The sequence below is a fragment of the Hemitrygon akajei genome, chromosome 5 (genome assembly GCF_048418815.1).
Source record: "Hemitrygon akajei chromosome 5, sHemAka1.3, whole genome shotgun sequence".
In the NCBI taxonomy this organism is placed as follows: domain Eukaryota; kingdom Metazoa; phylum Chordata; class Chondrichthyes; order Myliobatiformes; family Dasyatidae; genus Hemitrygon; species Hemitrygon akajei.
In genome coordinates this window covers 42417590-42439952 of record NC_133128.1, presented here as the reverse complement: position 1 = coordinate 42439952, position 22363 = coordinate 42417590, and the positions used below count along the sequence as shown (strand labels likewise).

Below are 22363 nucleotides of genomic sequence, written 5' to 3'. Positions count from 1 at the left end.
AATCTTGGACAATAAATAGATGCACAGAAAATGAAATACAGGAAGTACAACTTAATTATTAAAAAAAGTACTAAACTTGTTCTTTGTTTCAATTAGCTGCCTGTCACAGTTTCTATAGCCATTTTCTGTGCAGGGTTGTTCTATGCACCCAGCCTCCAAATGACAGGATTTACATCTCGTCAGATGTATAGATGTCTCACTGCAGATAGCATATTCTGAAACTTTAAATCAAGTCTGAAGACAGAATGTCCAACTGTGGACCAATAACTGCACTGTCACAACTTTCCTCTTGGATCAGATAATCCATCTGCTAAAGGGATATTCCAGTTTGAATAGGAACTATTATTATAAATCTACATTCTCACCTTCCTAAGCTTGAAAAGCATATTTTTTTGGGCATCTTGTTCAACAAAGACAAGGAGAATGCCTCTGCAGCAAAACTAAATGTTTATTGGTCTTACCTTTTGACACAAAAAAAGCGACATAACAGTTACTAACTACATGATAGCTAATTCAAAGTTATTGGATAGACAGTTTTAATTCCATCTTCACTATTTAGCATTCATTCAGTGAGCAGCAAATGATGTGTTATTCCACAGGTTCCTTGAACTAACAATGAAAAATAAATCAGTTTCATTTAGTTGTATAGTGAGGTACAATTTTATTAACCTCAGCTGTAAAGGAAGTTAAAGTAAAAACTAAATGCTGGAAATAGAACGCACAGGCAGCATTTGTGGAGAAAGAAACAATAGTTCATAATTTAGGTTAACAAATCTTCTTCAAAACTGGTTAGGGGTCAATGACCTGAAATGTTAACTGTTTTTCTCTCCACAGCTGAATATACTTTTATTTCAGACTTCCAGCATCTAGTCTTTTGATCCTCAAAAACTACAAAGCTATCCATTGTAGAGATCAGAGCTATCATTGTGTCTTCAAAGTGCAGTATATAGGTTAGGAAAACAACGTTTGCTACATATCGGAGAATAGAACAATTTTAAACAATGAATCAAAAACAAGTTTGTTTCACTCGCATATTGCAGCAAGTTTTATTATTTCATATAGCAAGAGCAAAAGACTGAAGCTGCAAATCAAGTAAAAAATGAACATTACTAAAATAACAAAACTCACCTATACTGGAGGTATAATCCGTGGCACCAAAGATCAACTCCGGTGCCCTATAGTACCGTGAGCAGATGTAAGAAACATTTGGTTCACCACGCACCAATTGTTTTGCACTGAAATAAAACATTTGAAGAAATAAGCAAATGAATAATGTAAATAACAAGACATTTACATCCTAACTTTCAGACATTAAATGCAAAATAATTCATGATTGTAAATATAAAAGTCAGTTATTTCTACAAACATATGGATAAGCCCACTTGAGAATTATCACTTCATAATCTCTGGAATATCAGAATGGAGGGTGTAGATCAGTAGAAATTAGCTTAATGGTAACATGAAAAAATAAATTTAGATCTGCATGTAATATTGATATATAGGTTGAGTACCCCTTATCCAAAAACTTCTGAAATACAAATTTTTTGAGTGCTGACATGACATCATAATTGAAAAATGCCATAAGGCGCAGGGAAGGTTCCCAGGTGACGTGCACGTCTCTGTGCATTGCAGACAGTTCTGAGGGATTACCTCATATATGTAATGAGCAGAAGTTAATGAAAAATAGAAAAACACTGCATAAAGTGAAAAATGAAGATTTCAATAACGTACTGAAAGAATGCATTTGTCAGCTTCAGAGTGAACAGTGCTGCGTGCTTAACAGTATGCCGATCATGAAACGAGCTATTATGACAAACTGAAAATTAAAGGTAATTGTGAATATTCAGCAGGCTAGTTGCAAAAATTTAAGGCCCAGCATTAAATATTCATAGATTTAAAACATTTTAAAGATAATTGTCCACTGATAACGCAAAGATCACTGCTGATGAACATCCAGAACAAGTCTACAACGCTGATTGTTTTTATACCTTACATAAGCCTAAAAAAAAAGTAAAATACAAATAGAGTTTACTGTAACCTTTTAATCAAAACACGGCATCCTAGGTGGAGAGTGAAAGCCTGCCGTTGTTTGTTGCTGTTCAACAGCTGATTCAGGAATTCTCTCGATGCTGCTGTGCTGCTTTTGTTACCCTGCACACATTATATTTTTATTATATTAATGGTATGTAATTTTTTTACTGTTAAGTTCAAATGTGCAATGAAGTACAAAACAAAGACTGCTTACCAGTAGCACATAAATTCAGATTGGGATCGCCATCATTTCTGACTATCTCATTATATATTCCAAAATCTGAAACACTTTTGCCCCCAAGCATTTCAGATAAAGGGTACTCAACCTTTATTAGTTAATGCATTTACTTGTTATAAGTAACAGTTGAGCTTAAAAATTAAAGCCAAGACAAACACAGATATTGCATCTAAATATTATCCACCAATCCTACTTTTATTCGTTCAAGTAGTGAATTTTGCCGGCAAATACAGACTGTATTGGTCACCCAAAGAGCAGACTTTGTGAATTGAAGTATTTATTGTGAAGGTACTCCCTGAAGAACTGAAGGGAAGGGAGTTCCAGAACTTAAACCTAGTGACAAAGGTGGTACACCAACATACTTCTAGAAAGTGTAGACCTTGGAGGGCATTTCAAGTGGCAGCATTCCCAGTTGTTTGAAGTTGTGGAGATGTTGATGAAAATGTCTTAAGTAATGCCATGATCACTCACCTGCCAAAGTCACAAAGTTTTAGCACAGCTGTATCAGGATCAAGCAGCAGATTTTGTGGTTTGATATCCCGGTGGCAAATTCCAAAGGAATGGATGTATGCTAAACTCCGGAACAGCTGATACATATACAACTAAATAAAAAAAAAAATTTTTTTCAAAAATGAATACGTCAGAATTTCTAATTAGGTATCATTAAAGACTTACTATATTTGCATTCTCAAGGCACCTCAAAAGGTCTGTCAATCAAATTATACAGCAAAATACTAGACGTACAACCTGAGCCTTATGATGCTAGCTGCGCAAGGAACTTTTGACATGCAAGAATTGCACTCTATACATCTACTACGGAATGGCAGATAAAGTCTTAGTTGAACATAATAGTTGGCAACTCAGGCAGAACAGCTTCAATAGTGTAATTAATAAATTGACAAGTTAAAACATGGCACAGCACACATCTCCGTGTTATTTGTATGCACGCTTCACTCAAAGGTTTCCAGGCTTGTGAGACGCGAGCATAATCATTCCAGGGTTATTAATGTTAGTCTGCAAAAATGAATGGTAACTTAAACTGCAGTTCCACTTAATGTTCAGCTGAACGAGTTGGCCATTGAAAAATCCTTTAATTGCTTTTAGTTAAGATGAAGATTTTGGCTTTTCAAACTATTACAGACTAAATGCCCAATCAACTCGTGTGCAGTATGAACACTGGCCTTGTCTACACAGTTCCCACAGAACTTTAATTTATAGTTTCATATTTAAAATAAAATATTCTGAAATGATTGAAAGGTAATGAGCAATTTTTAAAAAATTGCTACTTTAAATTTAGGAGGAAAATAAATCATAATTTCAGCAACTGATACTTGCTTAATGTCAACTAAATGGATGGGAATTGCTAGAATGCATGCATCTACGTGCTATCTTGTGCAATCACTTGCATGCCACATTGATGTCAGATTATGGTAACGAATAAACATTCAAGGGCCTGACTCTGTATTACAAAATTTCTGCTCATTGTTAAAACAGAGCTGAGTCACAGGTTTCTTGGTCTGCAAGGAGTTTTAAATGATCTCAGCTTCAGTAATAAGAGTATTTATTGGTCAAAGACCAAAATGTGCTTAATTCAGGTTACCGTTTAATGATCCCAGCAGGAAGCATACCAGAATTGAAGAGCTACCTGATGATGTTCATCTAGTTACGACAGGCCAAGTAATGTTCATGACATTCTAAAGTACTAAGCCTTCTCAAAGGTCTTACAACGCCGTGGCTAGCTTTCCGAAAACTGTTTAAAAACACAAATAAATTTCCACCTCTAATTCAATAAAAAGATAAAACACTTCTTGCTCCATTCTATTCCAAAGATTACTTCAGTGACTATCCCAGTGCATTACTTATTCAATCACAAGATCACCCAAACACGAGGAAATCTGCAGATGCTGGAAATTCAAACAAAAACACACACAAAATGCTGGTGGAACACAGCAGGCCAGGCAGCTTCTCCCTATAGATCAGGGGTGTTAAACTCATTTTAGGTCACGGGCCGGATTGAGCAAAATGCAGCTTTATGTGGGCCGGATCAGTCGGACGCGTGCAAACGCAGCTTTCGTTGCCTCCGTTTTTTCAGCCTGCTCTCATGTGTCTCAGTCTCTGCTATAACTACAAAGTGTTTCACTTTACAAATTCTGTTTCTTATGAAGAAGACTGCCGAATAAACACTAAAAACCCTGAAAACCTGGTACCTGAATAAACTCAGCATTAGCCATATCACACGCCATAGGTGCTTCGATTACTGGGGCCAGCTTTAATAGTAATTAGATGTTATCTCGTGGGCCAATGATAATTCCACCGCGGGCTGGATTTGGCCCGCGGGCCTTGAGTTTGACATATATGCTATAGATGCTGCCTGGCCTGCTGTGTTCCACCAGCATTTTGTGTGTGTTGTTACAAGATCACCCATAACGTTATGCCTCGAGTCTTGAGGACTGAAGCTCAGTTCCTTTTCTTTCCATCATGCGACAACATCTAGGTCAGTCCCTACATGTACACTGATGACACCAGTTCCACTTTTCCACCACATTTAATCTGTCCCAGATTTCCTACTATTAAAGTGACTGTACAGCATTCACTCTCTACAAAATAGAATGGATGGTAAAAAAGCAAATATAGCATGCAGTCAGACTGGCAGGGAGGGCAGGTAGATGATAGGACATAATTGTAATCAGCAGGGCAAGTATCAGTGCATTAAGGATGCAGAATCAAAAAAGGTAACAAATATAGTACTCAGTGTTATATTTCCAATGCATGGAGTACAAGAAATAAGGTAGATGATCTTGTTGCACTATTACAGATTGTCAGGTATAATGTGGCCATCACTGTATAGTAGTTGAAGGATGGTTGCAGTTGGGACCTGAATGTTGGAGGGATAGGAAGTTAAGCAGAGGAGGTGGTGTGGATCTGCTGGTAAAGAATGGCATCAAATCAGTAGGAAGGTGTGACATTGGATCAGAAAATGTTAAGTCCTTGTGGATTGAGTTAAGAAACTGCAAGGGTAAAAGGACCCTGATGGCAGTTATATACAGGCCTCCCAACAGTGGCTGGGATGTGGACCACAGATTACAACAAGAAATAGAAAAGCCATGTCAAAAGGGCAATGATAGTCATGAGAGATTTTAACATGTAGGTCAATTGGGAAATTCAGGTTGATAATGGATCTCAAGAGAGCGAGTTTGTTGAATGCCAACAAGATGACCTTTTGAGCAGTTTGTCTTTGAACCTGTTTGGGGATCAGCTATACTGGATTGAGTGCTGAGTAATGAACTGAAGGTGATTAGGGAGCTTAAGGTAAAAGAACCTTAGGAAGCAGTGATAACAAGATGATTGGGTTCAACTTGAAATTTGATAGGCAAAAAGTAAAGTCTGATGTAGCAGTATTTCAGTAAGGAAATTACAGTGGTATGAGAGGAAGGAGATGCTGGCAGGGATGACAGCAGAGCAGCAATGGCGTGAGTTTTTTGGAAAAATCAGGAAGGTGCAGGATAGATGTATTCCAAAAACAATGAACTACTCAAATGGCAAAATAGTACAACCATGGTTGACAAGCAAAAGAAAAGGCATAGAACAAAGCAAAAATATCAGTGGGAAGACAGAGGATAAGGGAAGCTTTTAAAAACCTACAGAGTGCTACTAAAAGAATCATTAAGAGGGAAATGATGAAATATGAAAGCAAGCTATTGTTTGAAACTTTTGCAACTTAGTTACTCCAAGTGGTAATATACAGAAGTCAATGAACCAACCACACATCACTGAGAAGCAGGAGGAAACTGGAGCATTCCATGGAAACCCATGTAGAATGAAGGGTTAGAAGTCACTGGATCCTGCTATGCAACCAAGCCACCCTGGGAAGTTTGAGATTTGATGTTAATTTGAATGAGACTCAGAGTGTCAGTCTGGCACCCTCCAACAAAATACTGTGCACCACTGATTTATTGTCTCAATATAATTCCATGAAACATCTTGAATGCTTCCTGCTTGAATAAAAAACTAAGCAACTTCTAGCTTAAGGTTAACTTTGCATGTTAGGCAACCTATATTATTTTCAATGCAGCAATTTGTATCTTAAAAAAGACATACTGCCCATTAATCTACTGCATTTGCCCCTGGTGTTAAAGTTTCAATACTGCAAGACAATTACTGAACTTTGGCACAGCAATGCCTTGAGATGGCATAGTCATTAGGTATTCCCTAAGATGGCACAAATGGGATACAACATTTTTCTGTAACTTGTTTACTAAAAAATCATGCCCTTAGCTCGTACTATTATTTTTAGAACTGATCTTTCCTCCGCAAATTAAATAAATCAAAAGCAGCTTGACAATATTTGGAAAACTTAAACTGCCACTACATTGAAAATCTGATTGTGAAAATTTAAGAAAATCTTAAACACAAGAGATTCTGCAGGCTCATCTGCCATATTAGTCTTGCATCCAAGCCATTTCTGCCTAGGATCTGCTAAATTGAGATAGAATCAAAACCTACAAACAGCCTTTGGATTTGACAAATGATCTGCATACCTCTTGGCCAAAGGAAAATTTAGAATTACACTAGAAGGATTCCCTATTGAGATCTTCCTTGTTCATTTCCAACGGACAGCAGATATTATGAAAGACTAGAGACATTGTCTACAAACATGCTGGAGGCAATTTATAGGCAACACAATCACTGTGGGCTTGCAGATGAACCAATTTTCTACAGCTAAATAAATTCCTGGGAAGTACAATGAGTTTCAAGGGAAAAATCTGATTTCAACCACGTTTTTAAATTAACACAAAAGATTGTAAACAGTTACGAAAAATATAGATTTCTTTTCAAAATGAGTTTTTACTCCAATTACAAAACAGCAGCTACAGTGCAGCAAAAGTAACACAGCACAATCTGGTCATCAGGATTAAGAAACTATCACAGAGGAATGGACAACAGGCTCAGTATGAACTACCATCTGGAGGTTGCCATATAAAAGCATGTTTAATGGATGGAGTGTGAAGATTTCAGAGAACGTTAAAAAATACAAGCAAGAAATTTGTTAACAACTTAGCCATAGGAACCTTAAACTCGGATTAATCATAGAATGAACTAGTCCAGTATGAGACAATGACAATGTGCCAATGTAACACTATTTGTTTTATTAAGCTGAACTGGTATGTTCGTTCACTTTACTAAAACACAATAAATCGGAGGCAACAGGAATGGTCATCTGGTTGTATTAAGAAACAATGGGTTCACTCTCAAACACCTTTAATGGCATCCAAGATTCCAACAATGGACAGAACAGTTAACTATTACAATGGTAATAAGAGGTAGCTCGAAGCTTTGAAACACTGGAATGCTAACTTGCCGAACAAAATGAAACTCCTTAATTGAGACCCATGGGAGTGTGGAGATGACCTATTATTTGTCAGATTCAATAAAATTCCATGCTCTTGTATACCTGACAAGTTCATCACTATTTACCAGGATGCTATGCAACTGTACACATGCAAAATGTAGTGGTATTGTACTAACCAAGAGTCTAGCTGCAATGAGTCAAAATAGACAAAAATGGGTAAAACTAGATTTAAGTAATCAGTGTAATACCATCTCATTGGAGGAGAATGAAGGAATTGGAGTGAATGGAATGGAAGACAGCAAATCAACAATTTATGACAATAATAAATATACTAAAATTGCTGATAATCTGAATAGAAACTTGTCAGAGTAGCTTCAAGTAAAAAGAATAAACTAAATATTACAAAAGATTTGTGAACAAACCTCTAGCCATTGAGCTTGCAACCCAATTAGCAAAGTTATAAGACATCATTTTGGGAGTGTTTTCTGAGTTACCACATGCAGTGAAATGCACTAGAACTACCTCAAGTCTTGTCAGCGAGAATATCAGATCAGGACAGGCTGCTGTTTACTGACTACAGCTCAGTATTTAACACAGTCATACCTTCAGTAGTAATCAACAAGCTTTAAAACCTGGGGTTCTGTAGCTCCCTCTGCAACTGGATACTTATACTTCCTCATCCGGACACCACAGTCTGTGTAGATCAGAAATAACATCTCTTCCTCACTGGAAGGTGCTTTAGCTCATTGCTCTACTCTCTCTATACCCACGATTGATTGTGTGTCTAGGCACAACTCAAATGTCATCTACAAGTTTGCTGAATATATCTTCCTTTATAAGGATTCCAAAACAGAAACTTAAAGCAACAATCATTTTCTATTTTTTTTTTACTGAAGATAATTGGTAAAAACTAGGAACCTCAGTGATTAGTCAATACATGGAACATTTTTAGCTGAACCCTTCATACCACCATTCCAGCTAAGGAAAGAGTTGTCTTTGCTTCCTATGGCCATACTTAAAATAACCAATGCTCACAATCCATTCTAAACAAAAATGACCTTTATGACAAATTCCCAGACAGTCACTGCTATTCACAAAGGATAGCCTAACAGTGTTAGTAGAAAAGAATCAGAAGTGCCAGAAATTAAATGAAGCTTATTAAGTGATTTATCATCCAAAGCCTTTAAACACAAGATGAAGATTTTCATGTACAATTGACTTTCTGTGATTGCTGCTGTTAAAAATGTGGGCACAAACATTTACCAGGTCAAGTGATGAAAGTTACAAATTTAACAGAAAGCATGCCAAAAATTTGTAAAAGTTAAAAATGTATAATTGTCATAAATGCAATACAATGATCTTCTTTCCCCCAACATATTTTTCAATTACTCTTTGGTTCCATACTCCTCAGTTGCAGATCATGAATGAAAGAGCATTTAAGAGAATTTAAAATGTATTGACTGATCTCATTACATAAAGCCAGGCTAAATTAATTGAAAGTGGCATTTCTTACTTATTGGATGCATTCTGTCTATTCAAACATTTCAATTCTAGCCTTGATCAACAATAAAATTTGCATCCTTTGAAATAGAGTTTTGTTCCTAGTGGACATTGAGATCACGTTGTAAAGAAAATTCACTAAGTTTTCCACCCAAACAAAGACAAATTGACACCAATTCTAGACATTGAATTGCTTACTTTTACATAAATCATTGGGAGTGTCTGCTTGGCTCGGCTGTAATGTCTGGCAACTCTGTACACAGTTTCCGGAACATAGTCTAGCACCAAGTTGAGGTACACTTCATCTTTCTAGAAAGGGAGACAAAAGGGTTGAAGTTATTATTTGTAAGTACACAACTACTACAGTTTGCCCCAATCTACGGATGTGCTAATTTCACTGCATCAATTATCACTGCTGAATACAGGATCACGTCTAACAAACTGTAAAAGTTCTATGTGATTCCAGTAGTTTTCACTCATCGCCAATAGCTTTTTTTGTGGTGTTTTAAAATTTTTTTTTATACACATTATATAAACTATCATTATTTGCAATTATTTCTAGAAAACTTTAAAAACCATAAACACATCATCCAGGAAAAGTGCAATACCGGAATATGCAGTCCAAAAACAACATGCATTTACTCCAATGCCATCACAGCAATTTTAAAGTTGTGAAAGTTTCAAAAGAAAATTCATGCTTACACAAGTGTAACATCATAATTTTTTTTGAATAAAGCCTCACTTTTGAAGATCCTATCCCATTTTCTTTAAGAACTGCCCATGTAAAACATATCAATATTATAGAAAACTTTGCTTCAATCAAGTGTACAAGCGATAAATCTAATAATCTTGAGATACAGGTCTCAATTTGGAAATGTTGATCGCAAGTTAACTTGCCTACAACTGTATTCTTAAAAATTTCATATTTTATACTCAGTTCCAACTGGGACTCCTGAATGTGTTATCTCCCTTGATGCGGAGAAAGCATTTGATCGTATAGAGTGGAACTACCTTTTTGCAGTCTTAGAAAAATTTGACCTCGGCCAAAGTTTCATCTCTTGGATCCAATTGCTGTACCTGTGTCCTACTGCTTCTGTTCTAACTAACCTGCAGAAATCCCAAGTATTCAATCTCAAACGTGGCACCCGTCAGGGATGCCCCTTAAGTCCCTTTCTCTTTGATTTGGCTATAGAACCTCTGGCGATAGCATTTCGAAAATGTCCTGAACTGACCGGGATTTGGAGAGGGGGTGTTGAGCATAAAGTCTCTTTCTATGCTGATGACTTACTACTCTTTCTCTCATATCCATCTACATCCTTACCTCTAATGTTTTCACTTCTTGACCAGTTTAGCCAGATCTCTGGCTATAAACTCAACTTACATAAGAGTGAACTTTTCCCAATTAATAAAGAAGCACAAGAACTAATATTTCGTGATCTCCCTTTTAAAGTAGTCCATAATCAATTTACTTATCTTGGAATTACAGTCACAAGGAAGTTTAAAGATCTCTTTCGTGAAAACTTTGTCAATCTTTCATATGCTACAAAACAGAATCTGGTACAATGGTCACCTCTATCTATGTCCTTGGTAGGTCGTATCAATGTTGTCAAAATGTATGTTCTCCCCAAATTTTTATACTTATTTCAATCTATCCCAATTTTTATTCCTAAATCCTTTTTTGATTCCTTAGACTCTATTATTTTGTCATATCTGTGGCAGAATAAGCACTCTAGAATTAATAAAATCCACCTCCAAAAATCTAAAAAAGAGGGTGGCATGGCTTTACCTAACTTTCGCTTATATTACTGGGCAGCTAATATACGTTGTGCTGCCTTCTGGTCTTTCTTCCACGGTCAACCTGAGTGCCCTAACTGGGTGGCAATGGAGTTGAGCTCCACTAAAGAATTATCTATATCTGCACTTCTTGGCTCTGCACTCCCTAGCAGTCTGCCCAGATCAATAGCTAATCCTCTGGTTAGACACACTTTGCGTATATGGGCTCAGTTCAGGAAATGCTATGGTTTCCAAGGGTTTTCCATTTCTAGCCCTGTCGCACACAATCACCTTTTTTTACCTACCATGTTCGATTCAGCATTCCATGTTTGGTACAGGAAGGGCATTAGACATTTTGAAGATCTCTTCATTGATAACCGCTTCGCTTCTTTTCAACAGCTCTCTGTTAAGTTCAACCTGCCTAACGCTCACTTTTTCAGATATCTCCAAATCCGACACTTCACTGCTCCTTTAATCCCTAACTTTCCTGAAATGCCTGCGAAAAATGCTATGGACCTATTTCTCTCCATTAATCCACTAGGTAAAGGTTTAATTTCAATTATCCAAGATAAACTAGCAGCCTTACGACGGGCCCCTGTGGATAAAATTAAAATGGCCTGGGAGCAGGATTTAAATATCTCCTTATCCGAGGAGAGCTGGGACTCAGTTCTCAAGTCGGTTAACTCAACCTCTCTTTGTGCTCGCCATTGTCTCTTACAGTTTAAGATTGTTCATAGAGCCCATATGTCTAAATCTAAACTATCTCGATTCTACCCTGGCATTAGTCCGCTCTGTGATAAATGCAAGAGGGGCGTGGCCTCTCTCATCCATATGTACTGGTTCTGTCCTAGCTTGGAGAAATTCTGGAAAGATGTCTTCACTACACTATCGGGTATTCTGAATCAGCACCTAGAACCTAACCCCTTAATTGCTCTGTTCGGTTTTTGGGGCGAGACAGATTTATGTCTGGGTCCGACCAAATGCCGAATACTATCCTTTGCCTCTCTCCTGGCGAGACGCTTGATCCTCCTTAGATGGAGAGATGTTGCCCCGCCCACTCATGCGCAATGGCTTAACGACATTATGGCCTGCTTGGACCTCGAAAAAATTCATTATTCAGTTCTCAATTCGGATTTAAAGTTCCATAAGGTCTGGGGGCCTTTTATCGAGTACTTTCATAACCTTCCTCTTGACTAGGGTTTTTTTTCTTTTTGGTCCCTTGCTTTCAGCTCCCTTTTTTTTTCTGGTAGTAGGCATTATTACCCTCTGTTGCTAAGTGTATTCACAGTCTGGGAGTTTGACTGTCCAGACTTATACTCTCTATATTGTGTGGTGGTTGGTCTGGAACTATTGTTTTTTTTCTTGTGTTGTGGGGTTTGGGGAGGACACTAAGCTCACTTGTCTTTAATTTAGGTGCTTTTTTGTTAAATTCTCTTCCTTTGTAGCATATTGTTATTGTATGCTTAACCTTGCTCTGTATTAATGCTCCTCACTGGGATTTGGGGTTTTTAATTTTGTAAAATGTTTTGAAAAACTAATAAAAAAATAAAAAATAAATAAAAAATTTCAGTATACTGCAGTAACAGTTTTATTAAGCAGAGATATTCAACATTAACTCAGACTACAACATACTAGAAAATACACAGGTCGACCACTGGGACCTGAGGAGTGCCGGATTAGTGAAAATGCAGATGAAGCCAGCCTTCACTGTAGTCAAGTCAAGTTATGTTTTATTGTCATTTCGACCATAACTGCTGGTACAGTACATAGCAAAAATGAGACAACGTTTTTCAGGACCATGGTGTTACACGACAGTACAAAAACTAGACTGAACTACATAAAAAAACAACACAGAAAAAAAACACACACTAGACTACGGCAACACGAGTGAATCTGCAGATGCTGGAAATAAATAAAAAACACAAAATGCTGGCAGAACTCAGTAGGCCAGACAGCATCTATGGAAGGAGGTAATAACGACGTTTATAGATGCTGTCTGGCCTGCTGAGTTCTGCCAGCATTTTGTGTTTTTTACACTAGACTACGGACCTACCCAGGACTGCATAAAATGCACAAAACAGTGCAGGCATTACAATTAATAATAAACAAGACAATAGAACAGTAAGGTGTCAGTCCAGGCTCACTCATAATCTAGTCCTTGTTCTTCATGAAACACTTTGCTTGTTCCTTCACCATATCTCCAGATAGTTTAACACCTTCACTTGCACGAAGATTAAACCACGTTATCAGCACTTTATCTAGTTCCGAACTTCTTCCGTCTTTCATTGTTTTTCTTATACACATCTGTTTCTTTGAGCCACTATCAGCAAAAAAATGTAGCAGTTTTTCTTTCTATTTCTTTATATTGTACACTGTGGAAGAGCCAATGTTGTAACACTCGCACAAGTTTTTCACCGATACACCACAGTCCAGTTTTTTTTTTAAAGAGTTCAACCTTATCTTTCTCTTTTAATCTTTTTATTAGTATTAAAAATATTATGAATGAAATACAATTAAAATATTAATAAGGGATTACAAACATATAAACTCCCATTACACATGAAGGAATACATAAGCAATGAATACAGTATAAGTAAGCTTTCCCAAACATAAACCATATAGTATATATATGAACAAGGTAAGTCTAGATATTCCATAATATATAATATAAAAAAAGAGAAAAAAAATCTATATATGAAAGTTAACTAATCTACTAATCTAATATCTAAGAAAAAAAAACAAAAAAGAAGAAAAAACTAAAAAAAACTAAAAAAAAGAGAAAAAAAAAGGGCTGTTCATAGTATCTCACAAGCATACATAAACATCAATGTCGTCAACTCCGATCTTCTCAACATACATACGATTAAAGCTGAAAAAACCAATAAGCCTGGCACAGGGCCATTACATCATATGAAAATATTGAATAAATGGTCTCCATATCTTTTCAAATTTAATAGAAGTATCAAATACAGCACTTCTAATTTTTTCTAAATTTAGACATAACATAGTTTGAGAAAGCCAATGAAATACCGTGGGAGGATTAATTTCCTTCCAATTCAACAAAATAGATCTTCTAGCCATCAAAGTGAGAAAAGCAATCATTCGATAGGCGGAAGGAGATAAGTGAAGTGAGCCCATCATCGGTAAACCAAAAATTGCGGTAATAGGATGGGGTTGTAAATCAATGTTCAGTACCGCCGAAATAATATCAAAAATATCTTTCCAATATTTTTCCAAAATCGGACATGACCAAAACATATGAGTTAAAGACGTGATTTCTGATTGACATCTGTCACAAATAGGGTTTATATGAGAATAAAAATGAGCTAATTTATCCTTGGACATATGGGCCCTATGTACAACCTTAAATTGTATTAATGAATGTTTGGCACATATAGATGATGTATTAACTAATTGAAGAATTCTATCCCAATTCTCAATAGGAATAATAAGATTAAGCTCTCTTTCCCAATCATTTTTGGTCTTATCAAAGGGCACTGAACGTATCCTCATAATTATATTATAAAGTTTTGATATAAGCCCTTTTTGAAAAGGGTTTAATTCAAACAAACTCTCCAAAATATCTGAAGACACAAAATTTGGGAATGAAGGAAATACCGTACTTAAAAAATGCCTAAGTATCTAAAAAAAAGATGTAAAAGATGTAAGTATCTAAAAAAATATCTAAAAAGTATCTAAAAAAATGAAATCTAGGCAAATTATATTTATTTGCTAATTGCTCAAAAGACATAAAACAGTTGTCCAAAAATAAGTCGGAAAATCTTAATAATCCCTTAGTTTTCCAAGCCAAAAAAGCTTGATCTATAATTGAGGGGTGAAAAAACAATTAGATACAATAGGACTATTTAACACGAATTGAGTCAACCCGAAAAATTTCCGAAATTGAAACCATATACGTAAGGTATATTTAACTATCGGGTTGTCGATTCGATTCGGCAATTTAGAAAGAGCAAAAGGGAGAGATGTCCCTAAAATAGAACCCAGAGCATAACCAGATACCGATTTAGTTTCCAAACTCACCCAATGAGGGCCAAAAGGACCATCCCATTCTTTCAACCAACATATCAAATATCTAATATTAACTGCCCAATAGTAAAATCTGAAATTGGGTAATGCCAACCCACCATCCTTCCTTGTCTTCTGTAAGTATATTTTACCTAACCTGGGATTTTTATTCTGCCATATATATGAGGAAATTTTTGAATCAACATTAGTAAAAAAGGATTTTGGAATAAAAATTGGTACCGCTTGAAAAATATATAAAAATTTAGGTAAAATAACCATCTTAATAGCATTAATCCTACCTATCAGAGACAAAGATAATGGTGACCACTTAGTAAACAAGCCTTTAATCTGATCAATTAAGGGTAGAAAATTAAACCTAAATAATTCTTTATGGTTTTTTGTAATTTTAATCCCTAAGTAAGTAAAAGAGTCTTTAACTAATTTAAACGGTAAAATACCATAGTTTGGGACCTGTCTATTCAAAGGAAACAATTCACTCTTATTAAGATTTAACTTATACCCAGAAAACTCACTAAATTGAGCCAACAATGATAAGACTGCTGGAATAGATTTCTCAGGGTTAGAGATGAATAATAATAAATCGACTGCGTATAAAGATACCTTATGAATATCTGTTCCACGATTAATACCCAAAATATCCTGTGATTCTCTGATGGCAATTGCCAAAGGTTCTAAAGCGATGTTAAATAGTAATGGACTAAGAGGACAACCTTGTCTAGTGCCCCGCAATAAACGAAAAAATGGAGATCTTTGATTATTAGTAAACACAGAGGCTACAGGAGTTTGATATATCAGTTTAATCCAAGAAATAAAGGTTGGACTGAAATTAAACTTCTCCAGCACATAAAATAAGTAAGGCCATTCAACTCTATCAAATGCTTTCTCCGCATCTAATGAAATAACACATTCTGAAGTATTGTGTGAAGGAGTATAAACAATATTCAATAATCTCCTAACATTGAAAAAAGAATAGCGATTTTTAATAAAACCGGTTTGGTCTTCCGAAATAATTTGGGGTAGTACCTTCTCCAGCCTGGAAGCCAGTAACTTGGAAAAAATCTTAGAATCCACATTCAATAAATATATTGGTCTATAAGATGCACAATCAGTAGGGTCTTTATCTTTCTTCAGTATTAAGGAAATGGAAGCTCTATAAAAAGATTGAGGCAAATTCCCCAATCTAATTGCTTCTTCAAAAACCTTGCATAGCCAAGGAGATAGAGTAGCAGAAAAACATTTAAAAAAATTCTACTGTGTACCCATCTGGACCTGGTGCTTTCCCAGAATTCATTGAGGAAATGACCCCTTTAATTTCCGCATCCGTAAACGGAGTATCTATTACTGAAAGATCATCAGATGATAGTTTTGGAAAATTCAATTTCCCGAGAAAATCACACATGGTATTATGATCCTGAGGGAATTCAGATTGATACAGGGAGGTATAAAAGTCTTGAAAAGACTTATTTATCTCATCATGGTTAACTGTCAAATCCCCGTTCTGCTGACGAACCATAGTGATTTGACGTTTAACTGAAACATTCTTCAGCTGACTAGCTAACAGTTTTCCCGATTTATCACTATGTATATAGAAATCAGATCTGGTTTTCATTAATTGATTTTCAATCGGAGATGTGAGTAATAAACTATGTTCCATTTGAAGTTCAACCCTTTGTTTGTAAAGCTCCTTGCTAGGAGTAGTCGAATATTTCTTGTCAATCTCTTTAATTTTATCAACCAATAAAAGAGTTTCCTTCTTAATGCGTTTTCTCAGACCAGCAGAATAAGAGATAATCTGTCCACGTATATACGCTTTAAAAGTGTCCCAAAGTATTCCGCAAGAGATATCCTCTGTGGAATTAGTTGAAAAGAAGAAATCAATCTGTTCCTTCATAAATTTAATAAAGTCCGGCTCTTGCAATAAGGTAGAGTCAAATCGCCATTGTCTAGCACTTAAAGCTGTATCCGTAAAATTAATAGAAAGTTTTAATGGAGCATGGTCAGAAATAGCTATAATATCATAATTACAACCAATTACCGATGGAATAAAACAAGAGTCAATAAAAAAAATAATCAATTCTCGAATAGTAGTGATAAACATGTGAGAAAAAAGAAAACTCTTTGTCATTAGGATGACGAAATCTCCAAATATCAAAAACTCCATTATCAGTCAAAAAGGAGTTAATACAAGTGGCTGACTTATTGGGTAGAGTCTGAATAGGTGTAGATTTGTCCATCAAAGGAATTAGACAACAATTAAAGTTACCACCCATTATTAACTTATATTCATTTAAATTAGGTAAAGAAGTAAATAAGGACTTAAAGAAATCAGGACAATCCACATTCGGGGCATAAACATTAACCATAGCAACCTTTTTATTACCGAGTAAACCCGTAATTAACAAAAATCTACCATTCGGATCCGAAAGGATATCATGTTGAACAAATGCAATAGAGGAGTCAATAAAAATTGAAACTCCCTTAACTTTGGCATTCGAATTCGAATGATACTGTTGACCCCGCCAAGACCTAAAAAAGCGATATTTGTCCTCCTTCCTCACGAGTTTCTTGTACAAAAATGATATGAGCATTAAGTCTTTGGAATACTTTGACAATCTTCTTTCGTTTAATCGGATGGTTTAATCCATTAGTATTCCAAGACACAAAGTTAATGGTTTGAGCCATGTTTCTAAAGTCATCCCTTTGGTATATAAAGGGTTAACCATGTTATAAACTCATGCACCCGGAACAGGAACAAAAATAAAGAGCGGACCCGGAAGTGACGACATCGTAGACATATTTGTAGTTCAAGAACAGCCCAAGTAAAAAAACTAAAACAAATTGATAAGAGAAAAATTAAAAAGGAAAACAGACCAACCCCCACCCCCACATGAAAAAGAAAAAAAGCCAAAATATGGCTAGAAAAAGGAAAAAATGAGACTAACTCTACCCCCATATCAGCGGCAGACCACTCCGTGTTTAAAGGATATATAAAAAAAACCACCCGAACTTTAAGAATTATGATCGCAGTACTAAAAACTACGCTTCTTAATATGCTGAGTTGTAAAGAAAAAGGGAGTATAATCACTAAAAGTTTATAAATCGGGTTATAACCCAAACAAATCAAGAAGTATTTAAACTATGATAAGCGATGCATTATAGGAAGAAGACGAAAAAAGAAACAATAACGCCATCTTAAACAAAACCAATACTTTGCAAAAAACCACTATCTTGATATTAAACAAAAACTTCACTTCGAAAGGTTAAAAATATACCTTCAAGGGAACAAAAATAATAGACAAAAATATAGTATAGTTGTTAAAGTGTATAAGACAAAGCGATTAATATAACGAAAACACACTTTAACTTAAATATGAAGTATAGGATAAACCTACACCAATAACCAGAGACTAACCCTGGTTTAAGGAATCGAAAACCATCTTTCACGATCAGAATCACTCATTTATTGGAGAGTAGTAACTGTATCAGTAGGGAAGTTCTCCTCCAAATACTTTTTCGCTTCGAAAGTAGACAGAAATACTTTACGCGGAGCGTTCGGGGGGGAAATCCTGAGCTTCGCCGGGTATAAGAGCGCAGGTTTTAGATTTTTCTCATAACATTCAGACATCAGAGGTTTAAAAAGCAGCCTTTTCTTCATAATTTCTGGACTAAAATCTTCCACCAAACAAAAGCAATAATCATGAAATTTAATCATCCCAGCCCTTCGAGCTTCACGAACGAGTTGTTCTTTGTCGTGTATGTAATGAAATCGGACGATTACCACGGGGGGCTTATCTGAAGCCGTCGGTGAACGACTCCAAATTCTATGTGCTCGGTCAAGTACCGGGGGGTTTTCTGGAAAAACCGACGGAAACGCATCTTTTAGAAATTGAGCAAAGTATTTCGAAGGATCGCCTTTTTCTATGCCGTCTGGGAGACCAAGTATGCGTAGGTTCTGTTTTCTGGACCGATTCTCCAAATCGACACTCTTGGCTTTAAGTGTCTCCACCAGTTTAATGGTCGAAATTAAATCCTGTTGCAATTTTTCAATTGTCAAATCTCGTTTCCACGCTTCATGTTGCAGAGACGCGATAAGCGCTTGCTGCTGGTTAATTACTGAATCCGTCTTAACCATATAATCTTGAAAAGCCTTTATATCTTGTTGAAAAGCCTGATGTTGTTCCTCAAATTTTCTATCCAAAACCTCCATAAGCAGTTCATAAGTTAACTCAGTGCGTTGCGGTTGAGCTAGCTTCTTTCCATTACCGTTCGGGTTTCGCCCCGGTTCTCGTCCTTTGGATCTAAGAGCCATTTCTGTTTGCATATCTTCCAAAATTCACAATAAAATCTTAACGATAAGCCCGAGAAAGTAGCAAAAATCTTTTGGTGTAGGTAACAATAAGTTGAATAAGGGTGATCAAAGGTTAGAAAAAGTAAAGGTTATGGAGCGGATCTGAAACAGTACTCACTCCATGAGCGTCTCCCGCTGATCCCAACCTTATCTTTAATGGATAATATGCGGTGTTTTCGCTTCACAGCACGACGTACATTTACTTTACTCACTAGGGCCGTAATTGGGGCCAACAAAGAGCAAATGATATTAATAAATACAGGAAAACAAGAGCGGGCCAACACATGAACTGATCTACCGCAACCAAAGCAATGAGCAGCAGATTGGTACGGTGACCCGGGAAATCTGAAATGATAGTTGTGCGGAAAATTTGAAATCAGTGCCGGATTATCGAAGGTGCTGGATTGCAGGTAGTTGGATTAGTGAAGATTGACCTGTACCAACAGATATAAAATATTGGAAACTGATCAGTTAAACTAACACCCACAAAAGTTAACAGGGTAATGATACGCAGTAGTTCATCCTAGCTATTCAGAGGCAGACAAGCTATCGGACTTCAAGCCATAGGCAGAGTTTCATTACAGTTTGAGTTGAGGAACAGCCTATCAACAGAGCGATTCATTAGAAAAGGCCAATAAAAATAACTCAAGGACAAGGAAGCAGCCATTCTTGTGAGTGTGCCAGTCTTTAGAGTGGATTTAGCTCATCAGGCTTGGATGAAGTAAATTCTCTTTTTTTGCTCTGCTTTTATTCTCTGTAAATTCTCTGTTTTTGTTTGTTCATTCCTCATCTATTAGGGCATAATAATTTAGTGAGAATGGCTTGAGGGACAATGTTTTGTACTGTGTGTGGGATGTGGGAAGTCTGGGACATCCAGTCTCAGCATCTGTACCAGGTGCACTGAGTAGCAGCTCGATGAACTTCAATTCATACAGGACAATGAGGAGGTGACAGACGAGCTACAGGGAGGCAGTCACCCCTAGGCTGCAAGAGACAGGTAACTGTCGGGAGGAGGAGAAGTGCACAGCCTGTGCAGAGAAAACCTGCGGCTGTTCCCGTCAATAATAAGTATACAACTTTAGATACTATTAAGGGGACGACCTACCGGTGGGGAGCCACAGTGACCAAGCACTGAGTCGGGTGCTGTGGCTCCCAAGAGCAGGGAAGTGAAGACAACTGCAGTGCTGATAAGAGATTCCTTAGACAGAGGAACAGACATGAGGTTCCGTGGGCATAATAGACACACAAATGGCATGTTGCCACCCTAGGGCCAGGATCAGGGATGACTCCAGGGATGATTCTCAATGGCATTCTCAAAGGCGAGGGTGAGCAGACAGAAGTCTTGGTACACATTGACACCAATGACATAGATAGACAAGGTGAGGAGAGATTTTAGGGAACTAGGTAAAAGCTGAGAGACAGAACCACCATAGAAGTAATCTCTGGATTGTTGCCTATGCCACGTGCCAGTGGGGGCAAGAATAGAATGATTTGGCAGGTGAATATGTGGCTGAGGAACTGGTGCAGGGGTTCAGATTTGTGGATCATTGGGATCTCTTCATGGAAATATAGACCTGAGTAAAAGGGAGGAGTACACGAACCCAAGGGGGTCCAATATCCTTGTGGGCAGGTTGGTTAGAGTCATTCGGGTGGGTTTAAACCAATTTGCCAAGGAGGTGGGAACCGGAGTGATAGTGATGAAGATGAGGTAGTTGGTTTTCAAACAGAGGCACTGTGCAGTGAGACTCCTAGCAATGATAGGGCAAAATTAGAGTCAACAGGATGAGCTGCAAAATAAAAAGTGTTCAAAATTGGAAAGGGTGTGTTCAATGTACAGAATAAGGTTGATGAACTTGCAGCACAGTTACAGATTGGCATGTATGATCTTGTAGGCATCATGGCTGAGGTTGATACATTTTATGGAAAGGAGAAGCAGGGGAGCAAAGGGTAAGGTGTGGCTCTTTTGGTTAAAAAAAATTGAAATTAAATCATTAGAAAGAGGTGACATAGGATTGGAAGGTGTTGAATCATTATGGATAGAACTAAGGAACTGCAAGGGTAAAAAGACACTGATGGGATCAAGACCCCCAAACAGTAGTATTGATGTGGTCTACAAGTTTCACGGGAGATAGAAAATGCATGCCAAAAAGGCAATGTTACAATAGTCCTGGGGGATTTCAATGTGAAGGTAGATTGGGAAAATCAGGTTGGTGCTGGATTCCTAGAGGGAATTTCCAGAATGCTTGCAAGATGGCTTTTTAAAGCAGCTTGTGGTTGAGCCCATTAGAGGTTCAGCTATTCAGGATTGGGTGTTGTGCAATCAACTGGAAATGATTAGAGCACTTAAGGTGAAACAACCCTTAGGGGCAGGTGATCATAATATGATCAAATTTACCCTGAAATTTGAGGAGGAGAGGCTAAAGTCAGATGTATCAGTATTACAGGAGTGAAGGGAATTACAGAGGTATGAGAAAGGAGTTGGCCAGAATTGATTGGAAAAGAACACTGGCAGGGATGACAGCAGACAGCAATAGCTGGAATATCTGGAATCAATTCAGAAGGCACAGGGTATATACATCCCAAAGAGGAAGTAGTATTCTAAAGGCAAGATGACACAACCATGGATAACAAGAGAAGTTAAAGCCAGTATAAAAGCAAAAGGGAGGGCATATAATAAAGCAAAAATCAGTGGGAAGTTAGAGGATTGGGAAGCTTATAAATACCAACAGAAGGCAACTAAGAAAGTCATTGAGGGGAAAACATGGAATATGAAAGTAAGCTAGCCACTAATATTAAAGAGGGTACCAGAAGTTTCTTTAGATACATAAAGTATAAAAGAGAAGTGAGTGGATTTCAAACAGCTGGAAAATGATGCTGGCGAGATACTGAGGGTGGGGGGAACAAGGAAATGGTGGACAAACTGAATAAGTGTTTTGCAGTCTTCACTGTGGAAGACACTAGCAGTATGGAAATTCCAGGTGTCTGGGTCAAGAAGTGTGTTGGTTCTTAGGATACTGAAAGGTCTGAATGTAGATAAGTCACCTGGACCAGATGGTGTACACCCCAGTGTTCTAAA

The 22363-nt window shown here is 37.0% G+C and overlaps 1 protein-coding gene across 1 annotated transcript in view; it reads right to left on the bottom strand.

Annotated features, from left to right (window-relative positions):
• Nucleotides 1-22363, bottom strand: part of gsk3ba (glycogen synthase kinase 3 beta, genome duplicate a) — a 190155-nt gene that overhangs the window by 22260 nt on the left and 145532 nt on the right. The window contains exons 4-6 of the mRNA XM_073045344.1: nucleotides 9318-9428; nucleotides 2741-2871; nucleotides 1129-1235 (exon numbers count right to left, since the gene is read on the bottom strand). Of these exons, the coding sequence (XP_072901445.1) occupies nucleotides 1129-1235; nucleotides 2741-2871; nucleotides 9318-9428 (349 nt within the window). The remainder of the gene's footprint in view (nucleotides 1-1128; nucleotides 1236-2740; nucleotides 2872-9317; nucleotides 9429-22363) is intronic.